The following is a 9,721-nucleotide window of genomic DNA, read 5'->3' as shown; positions in this document are numbered from 1 at the left end:
TGGTTTACTGACTGCAACTGTCTTCGATTATAATTCAGTTGACCCGACAGAAGAAGACTTTCAAGCGGTTGGAGACCCAGGAAACGAGGGCAAAGGGTAGATAAATGCGGTTTTCTTCAGAGTGATAAACTACTGGCCCCTCTAAAGTGGCAGGCAGGATTGAAAGAGTTCATTAAGAAGAGGGAAAACAGGTGGTGTGTGTGTGTTTGCTTTCAGGATGCGGCGGCGGTGTGACGCCACGTGTGCAGGGGGCAGCTCCTCCTTGGACATGGACCATGCCTACACTGTCAGTCACCAGGCGGCTGCCTCCGCACTCAGTACGTTCTTTTTAGTTTTATTTATTTATTTATTCATATACTGTTTTATGTGAGGCGCTTAAAGCCCACCTATGGGGAGTTTGGGCCATGTAAGTGCAATATATTGTTAGTATGATCTATTTTTATGTTATTGCTGTTTTATTTATTTATTTTTTTATTTATTTTACGAACTCAGGGTGTCAAGGCCTGACCAGTATGCTGGGTACAGATTCAGTACATTGTCGTCTTGTCTCTCCTCATGGCAGTTTTCTCCTTATGAGGGGATATTATCAAATGCATTTTGATTACACGTACTGTACCTTGACCAGTTGTTGAAGACTGCGGCAGGGTTGTGATTCTTACTGTCTTTGTCACTACAAAAAATCAGGACTACAATGTCAAAAAGAATTCAGAGCTGTTTGAATACCTTATTATTAAAAAGAATCATTGCAATATAATTCTTTATTGTTACAAAGAATAGGTGCAGTACAAATACTTTTTTTATTAGAAAAAATCAGTGCAATATGAATACTTGATTATTACAAAGAATCAGCACTGTATAATTACTTTGTTATTACAATACAAAGATTCAGTCCTATATATAATTGCATTTTTATTACAGAGGTTCAGCGCTATGTATGAGTGCTTTTCTTATTACAAAGATTCAGCACTGTATATAGATACTTTATTATTACCAAAAAATAGTGTATTTAAATACTTTATATATTACATAGAATCAGCACTCTCTTTATAGATGTGAATATTATTTTGAAAAATCAGTGGCATACAATTTTTTTTTTCAAGTATACAAAGATTCCGTGCTACATGAATACTTTATTATTACGAAGATTCAGCACTATATCTTCTTCTGTCTCAACTCTGTGAAGAGTTATCGGAGTACTGCACATGATAACTATTCAATAGATTCCTCCAGGTCTGTCGGTTGTGTGTCAAAAAAACCCCTGGGTTTCTGCAAATGGATTTCAAGTCCATTCTGCAGTGAATGCTGTTAGTCCATTGCTTTTTGTTATTTTCTTCTGTCAGCGCTATATATAGATTTTTTATTATGACAAAAATTCAGTGCTATACATAAACACTTTATCATCAACATCATCACACGTTTTGTTCTGTGTGGCCCTCACAGGCCAGGCGTGCTTTGCCCCAGGCAGCAACAACAGCCCGGCGGGTCAGGGCTTGGGGGGTGGTGGGGGCGGTGGTGGTGGAGGAGGGGGGGGTCTGGGTGTGGACATCCCGCTGCAGAGCCTGGGGAACCGCGGCAGCCTGGTGTCGACGGCCTCCAGTGCCAGCAAGCCCAGCGCCCTCGCCTCCCTCGCCAACCTCATCTCTGACCCCGCCCCCCAGGCCCCACTGCAGCGTGTCAGGGTGAGTGGGTTTGTTTTCTTGGTGGGGAGTTTTGGTTGGTGGGTTTTCTTTTCTTTTCTTCTCAGGGGAGGGGGAAACAGGCCTGATAAGCGCGTTGGGGCATGTGTTCGGCATCGGCTGCCGTTTTAGAATTTTGTTTTTATTTTATTTTTATTTTTGTTTGTGCAGCAGATGTGGTGTAGCATATATGGATCTGTCTGCATGCTCTGACGCTTCCTTAAATTTGAAACTGCTTCAGTTTCTAAGAAAGTGTAGGTTCTTTTGATGTGTAGATTTTGTACTGCCATGTTTTCTGGGTTTGTTCTTTAACCCTTTCACTTCCGTTACTATTTGTGATTTTTGCAAAATAATCACCAGCCTCAAAAAAAAATTCTCAAAAATTAAAATTATGCTCAAAAGTATGTAAAAGTATATGTTTCCTTGAAGGAAAATGAATAGAGGATATAATCATCATAGCTTTAGTGTTGACAGGATGAGGTAACTCCCAATCAGGGAGATGCGCAGATTTTTAGGAAAAAAAAAATACACAGGATATTTTGAAAAAAAAGAAGAAAATCCAAGTTGATAAGTTTGTTTATTTACGATGGGAAATAGTGCTGAAATATAAGTAAATGTATTAGACACGACCCAGTGCAGTCATGTTGTTTCCTGCATTGTCATGTTTTAAGCATAAACACTGTATATAACCACTCAACATACACCCACACACACAGTCTGCCACCCAAACACCCACAAACACTGTCACACAATATTACAACACAAAACTCGCTGTAAACAATGTTCTGTCTTGAAGATTTTATCTGGAGGGTTTTACAGTAGATGAAAACCCCAAAATGAAGGTTTCAAACTTTTTTTTTTTTCCTATACCCACATCTGACACGACCCCGCCCCCTTCCTGTTGATCTGTCTTGTAGCGTGTAATCATCATCAAGATAACCAGCATCACTTCAGCTGATCAACAACATTTGGTTTTCTATCACATGCTCGTAGTTGCTATTGTTGACGTTGTGCTAGCTCTTCTGTACTGTATGTTCTGGCAGCCATGTTGACACGCTCAACAGCTTTTTGCTTTATAAAACACACAAAGAACGCATGAAAATCGAGCTAAAAGTTGCCAAGAACTTGCTTCAAACACTCATGAAGCCAGTTGCCTTTTGCAAGGGAGGTAAGCGTATGCATATGAGTGGCTAGATGCCATTATGCAGTTACCCCTAAACCATGGATATGTCTGCAGTCAGAAGTGAAAGGCTTCAAGTGTGTGGTTTCCATTGCATTGTGTAGATTTGTTCTCTGACAGGAATAATAGTTGATCATTTCAGGCAGGGCTGAAGCAAGAGCTGTGCAAGGTCAGATGAAGTGTGATGATGTGTCCAACAAGACTGCAGCAAACATCTCATGACAGTGCTCTGTGCGTGTTCCAGATCACGGACCCCAGCCAGGTGTACGACTCCATCAACCTGGGCCGCCTGCTGGACGTGCAGTGGCCGCGGGAGGAGTGGCGGCAGAACGGAGGGAAGAACGGCTGGGGGGTGTGGGTTCCACGCTCCGGCATGGAGGGCACGGTGGTGCACCGCTGGACCCCCAACCACAAGGACTCCCTGCGCCGCTCCCCCCTGGAGGGGAAGACCATCCTCCTGGTCCACCTGCATGACCACTTTGTGCCCATCGCCGACACCGGTGTTCAGGACTTGGGGGCAGAGGTATGACGGTAGGTTGCCGGGGGGGTGGGTGTGGGAGTGGGGTGGGGTGGGGTGTGGGGGCCGGATCCCCCTCCCTGCCCCCCGCCCCTCAAACTGGTGCTATCTGTGATAACCACTGGGCCAGCAAATCCACTGTGGCCTGCCACCACCTGTTCGTTCCACACAACGCTGGTGCACGCTGTTGACATTCTGCTGTCCTTTGTTTTTTAATTTTAATTTAAAAAAAAACAAACTTTTCCCCTCTTGTGTGAATTAACTCAAGGAACGCATCTTAAAGCTGACACCTACAAAAAATCAGAGCGGGAATTTTATTCTGGAGTGAACGCTGAAGTTGGTTGTATGAATTGTTTGCTGGTAAAACGGGGGTTGAGTTTTGCAAGAAAGAAACAGATGACAGTGTTTGGAAAGTTTGGTTGACATGCGTTGTGTGAAATACTATTTGGAACTGTTCCCAGAAAACAGGACTGGCAGAGTGGAAGTGATAGCTCTCAGGATTCTGAGACAGTGAACAGTTGTTGGTGGTTGCTTTACTCTGCCCTCAGTTGTCACTGGTTGCTCCTCTCTGTGTGTTCATGATCCATGTGTGAAACTGAACAGAGAGGAGAGAGGACAGACTATTTAGTGCTGTTGGCATATTCGCTGCAAGGGATTGAAGTTGGAACCATCAGTGTTGGAAGTGGGAGGCCTGATTAAATGTTTTGTGTCAGCAAAGGCATCACACAGTTGCTGTTTGTCAGAGAGCAAACTTCTAGCTATACTCTGCACTGTCAAACTTCAAACTTTGCTAAGCGCAGATGATGCAACCATCAGCAGTGTTTTAAGTTGAAGGCAAGGGCAAACACTATCTCAGAATGGTGCATGGATATTGTCAAAGGATACCGCATGGTAATGGTTTGATGAAGTCCCAAGATCCAATGATGCACTTTTTCAGGAAGCTGCTAACTCTGCCATAAAATCACATCTATTATCATCATCCCTTCAAACACGGACAAAGAAGAAGAAAAAAAAAAAGATTCATGAATGTGTCCTTCTTCTGCATGTGGATCTTATTTGATATTAAGCTACACCTGTATGCTTCATTTGTCAGACAAATAAAAAGTAGGGAGAAAAATTGAATGTCTGTGCAAGGATGGTGAAGGCGGGTTGTTTAGTACTCGTTTTAATTGTATGTATGATCACTCCCTTGTCAACTCTCACCGTGCACAGATTATGCAGCATAGGTGAGGTGCATGCAGGGGGGTGGGGGTGGGGGTATCTGGGTTAGGAGATGAATAAAGATTGTTTCCTCTATGCATCTTGACAGAGACCACAACAGTTGTACTACATTTTAGATTTGAGTATAGTTGAATGTGACACCAAGGACCTGTAGAACTGTACTTTGTCTTTGATTAGAAAAGAATTTTGTCTTATTTCAGTCTGTGCGTATTTAATTTCTTGAAGAAACATGCTTCTTTTCTTTTCTTTTCTTTCTTTCTTTTTTTTTTTTTTAAGAAAAAAAAAATCCATTTGATTAGGCTCTGAAGCTGAGGTTTTACTGTAAGAAATGTTGGTTGTTTTTTTTGTTCAGGTAACATGACATTCAGTGGTTCAACATTTGTCTTAAACTGGGAGGTTTTAATTTGACATTTTTAGGAAAAGCGAAAAAATGCCAGTATCAGACTTTACCACGGACACACACACACTCAGTTAGAGGGTATTGCCATGAGTGTTTGCCACCATTTTAGTTGTTATTGTAATCCTCTTGTAGGAGGGAGCAGTAGATTTCTATTTTCATGTTTCTTGTATGCCTTCTTGTCTCTGATTGAAAGTAGTAGTTTCAGTAGTTTCAGTAGCTCAAGGAGGCATCACTGCGTTCGGACAAATCCATATACGCTACACCACATCTGCCAAGCAGATGCCTGACCAGCAGATTGAAAGGAAAACAACAACAAACAAACAAACAAACAAAAAACAAAACAAAAAGAAAACAGTGGCTATAGATCTATTTTTACCTTTTTGTAGGTTTTTAGACTGTCTACTTATGAAAACAAATGTCTGTAAAAAGTGTTTGATGTTGTCTGTGTGATAACAATAGGATGATGCCAAGATCTTTTGGCATCATCAGTGTCTGTAGCTTAACAGTAGCAGGATAGCAAGCAGATGATATTTGATGCCATGACAGTCTGTATTTAATGAAATTAACCTAACATGATGTCAGAATAGTCCACACTTTTTTTTTTTTTGCACATGATGAGGGTGCAGAGTGTTGGCTTCTGTTTTAGCACAGCAGTGAAAGGTTCAAAGTACTGGGGTCATCCTGATTCGCCTATTCCCATTAACTCATTCCCACTTTGCCTATTCTTAATTCACCTATCACAAAAGTGGTGATCCCCATTTGCCAGTTCGCTGTCTGTGTATGTACTCAGCTGCTCTGTGTGTGTGCATGTGGGTCTGTGTTTCTCTGAAAAAAAACCCCCAAACCCCCAAAAGCTCACTTTTTTCATGGCTGTCATGGTCTTATGTTCACTGTCTGGTCTTTGTGTCAGTAATTTTGAAGCAACAAAATGGGTCTGCCTCTTTTACTTTGGACAATGACAAAAGCTATATCCTAAATCCAGTTGCTTTATATTCACTCGGAAGTCACTTTGGTGAAAACACTCATGATGATATTTTGCCCTGTCTTCATTAACCCTTTGAGCCCTGACCACCGCTTTACCGGTGGCAGAGAAAAATGACATAATGCCCAGCCACCGGTTGAGCAGTGCGTAAACACTTGAAGCGTGCAGAGTCTCAACCTGGCCCATCAGGGCAGAAATCAGGGACAAAACGTGCGAGAAAACAACTGTACACAACGCAGCAAGTAATTGATATGCTTGATGATTTATTGGAAGTAGAGTATGACAATGATTACTCTGATAGTGAGGTGGAATTCGAATCGGATGATTTTGCTACAGATAGTAATGTTGAAAATGAATCTGAGCATGCAGAATCAGTTGATAAAGGAGGCGTGTCAGGTTGAGACTCTGCATGCTTCATGGTAGAAATCGATCTTTTTTTTATCCAAAGCACATACACAAAACACAGTGAAAAGGCGCGGCAATGTTGGTATTACGTTCGCTGACGTCAGAATATTACGGTTTTTCTGATTGGCTCTTCAATATTAGTCAACCAATAGCAAAACACGACACAAGTGTTTACGCACCGCTCAGCTGGTGGCCAGGCATTATGCCAACCCTCCCCACCACCGGTAAAGCGGTGGTCAGGACTCAAAGGGTTAAAACCCATAGAGATTTTAAGCGTTCATAGAATCTGATTATAGTGTCTGTGCACAAACATTAGTGTATGTATGTGTGTATGTTTGAAAGAGAGAGAGAGAGAGGAGAGAGAGAGAGAGAGAGAGAGAGAGGCTGAATAGGCAAAACAGGACTGGCCAGTAGGTGAAATGGGTGGCGGCGTGACCAAAGAGTGGGTGAAATGGGAATAGGCGAATTGGACCTCTATTGCTTTACTTGGCCCCAGAATTGCGCTGTTCATGTAGGGCAGATAAATCACATTTTCCACTGTCTCTCTGCATGTATACTTACCCCATGCAGTATGTACAGACTTTACAAAAAGTTCTGGACCACTTCGTAAGAGCAGGTACATTTTTATAAAATGTGAAACAAGAGGAAAGATAATATATGCAGGTTGCACATGGTGTTTTGCCTGGCTCTTGTTGAGTACACTAATGGCTGTTTCAGGCACACATGCACCATGAAAAGGTTGAAAAATGCCATTTGAAGAAGAAATCAATGTTTCAGCCAAAAAATGACCAGTTGTTCAGTGATTTATAAATAATAGCTGTGGTTTTTCATTGTTAACCCCCCCCAAAAAAAACAACCCCAAACAAACAAAAGGAAGTGCATGAGGAAGAAAGCGCCTTTGAGTTGTGAGTGATGTTCATTACACTGGCCGCACACCTCACTGCTGTTTTGCTGGAATTTGAGCATCATTTCACCATGCCTTAGAAGAGGAAACTGTGCCAAGCTCTTGACTGGTCCTTAACTTTTTGTGAACCCTGTGGTTGTAGTGAGGTCTGTAGTGCATGTTTTTTTTGTTTTGTTTTTTACATTTTAGAGCTGGCAGGTTCAGAACAGGTTAATTGATAAAAGAGAGGAATAAAGGGGGGTGGGGGTGGGTGGGCAAGGAGTTAAAGGAGTTATTGACAGCATTCATGTTGTACCTATGGTTAGGGAGATGGTGATGCATTGTACATACAGGTTTGTCCTTGAGGAAGTCCCCCACCCCCCACCACCCTCACCTCCCACTTCCCACTCAAAACTCTACCTCCCCATACAGAGACATGCTCTTGAGGAGAAAACTGAATACAACAAAGAGCCTTTTTTATTTTTTATTTTTATGTTTTTGATTCTGACACAATAACTGAGCAATAGATAGTGGGTGAAAAGGGGTTAGGGAGGGGGAGGGGAAGCAAGGGCTGATATCTCACTGCAGTAAACAGTAATTGTGTGGGAATATTTCACTGCTGTTGTTTTATATCATTTCTCCTCATTTTTTCCTGTTTACACTGACTGGTGTGTATTAATTTATAGTTGTGTAAAGACCATAGCTATGCAGTGCAATAGTAATATATATATATATATATATATATGTATGTATGTATGTATACATATATATATATATGTATGTATGTATGTATGTATATATAAATGTATATATATATATATATATAAATGTATATATATATATATATATATAAATAAAGATGTAGCAATGTGGTCAATGAAATTTGAGTGGAAAGCCATGGGGATCAAGCAAGATGCCTGCTTTTCACATACAGACAGTCAGTTACAAGCTGTAGGAGAGATGTAGTGTGTGTCCCATGCTCAGTCAACAGGGCCATAGTGATTTTCTGGATACTTTTTTTTTTGTGTGTGTGTGTGTTTTTGACAGCTGTGTTCATTGTGAGGAGATAACGGATGTGACACTTGTTGAACCCATTCACGAGCTGACTGTGCACAAAACCTTGCCCCAGAGTTTGAATCTTGGTTTTTGTTTGGTTTTGATTTTGAGTCGTGTTGATGTGTGGTTTTTGTATGATCCATGGGATGTTTCTTTGTGTGTGTGTGTGTGTGTGTGCACGCGCCAAGTGCATTGGGGATTTCGGGGTGGTGTGCACCTGTGGTGGCTACAATACTGTAGCAGATTAGTGGATGATTGTTGATTTATCCATTTGTATGAAATGATTTTTCTTTTTCAACTTTTGTGAAAAGATTATGACAATGATGATTGTTGAATTAGAGTAGTGGTGTGGATATTAACAACGAATGAGCGGTTGAATTGGCAGGAATGCTGAAATTTCTTTTTTTTTTTTTCATTATTATTATTATTATTATTTTTACAGAGGTAAATAGATGTTTTTGTGCGTGTGTGTGTGTGTGTGTGTGTGTGTGTGTGTGTGTGTGTAAATGCATGCATGTGTTTATGTGTGATTAACCTGTGCATGCATTTGTGCTTTGTGTGTGTGTGTGTGTGTGTGTGTGTGTTTATGTGAATGTTTATTTGCAAAGCTGTATCATCTTGTCTTGTTTTCCATCTTCTTTCTTTCACGATAATCATAATGATTTCTCCTGTCAGTTTGCTGCCACACTTACTGAATTGTTTTACTTCTCTATAATGGCTTTGTTTCTGTAGCATGTCCAACATTGTTACCAGGTGAAATATGACTCAGGTCCAGATTCTGTCTTGGGTGTCTTTTTTGTTGTTGTTGTTGTTGTTGTTGTTGTTGTTGTTTAGTTTCTGAGCCAGTGGCATCACTATCATTGTCTTTTTTTCTGTCTTTTTTTTTTTTTTTTAATGACAAATCTTGTTTTTTTTCTTGACAAAATAATTGTTAATTTATAAATGTGTTGAATAATGTGGGCTAAATGTATTTCCCAGTGGCACTCCTATTTAAGCTTATTGTACTGAAGCGGAGATTCCATCATCATTGTCGTCTTTTGCTATTGCTGGTGGTGGGTGGATTGTTTTTGATTTCTGCTGTTATTTTGCATGGTAAACGTTTTTGTTTTGTTTAGCTGCCTTGTAAGTCTGTGTCCAAAAAGTGCATGTTTCCTTAACTTTGTTTTTTCTGAAAAGAAACAAAACTGATGATAATTGTTAACACATTACTGAATTTCTGTGCAGAGACTGATGGTCCAGTTGGTTTTGTCGCTTGCTTATTGTTACTGTTGACATTACATATTGTTCAGTTTCGATAATTTGTTGTCATTCTTGACATATATATTTCTTTTTAATTTTACGAGACAATAAATTGATGTCCCAAGTGCAGCATGCACTAAATACATGTAAAAGAACCCATGG

At 40.6% G+C, this 9,721-nt stretch overlaps 1 protein-coding gene across 1 annotated transcript in view; it reads left to right on the top strand.

The window, feature by feature from the left end:
* Positions 1–3,465, top strand: part of LOC143296604 (pecanex-like protein 1) — a 54,854-nt gene extending 51,389 nt beyond the window's left edge. The window contains exons 38-40 of the mRNA XM_076608632.1: positions 217–317; positions 1,441–1,679; positions 3,101–3,465. Coding sequence (XP_076464747.1) covers positions 217–317; positions 1,441–1,679; positions 3,101–3,385 — 625 coding nt within the window. The 3' untranslated portion in view covers positions 3,386–3,465. The remainder of the gene's footprint in view (positions 1–216; positions 318–1,440; positions 1,680–3,100) is intronic.
* Positions 3,466–9,721: the final 6,256 nt, after the last annotated feature.

The sequence above is a fragment of the Babylonia areolata genome, chromosome 21 (assembly GCF_041734735.1).
Source record: "Babylonia areolata isolate BAREFJ2019XMU chromosome 21, ASM4173473v1, whole genome shotgun sequence".
In the NCBI taxonomy this organism is placed as follows: domain Eukaryota; kingdom Metazoa; phylum Mollusca; class Gastropoda; order Neogastropoda; family Buccinidae; genus Babylonia; species Babylonia areolata.
The sequence above is the reverse complement of the archived record's forward strand: the minus strand, read 5'-3'. Positions and strand labels throughout refer to the sequence as shown.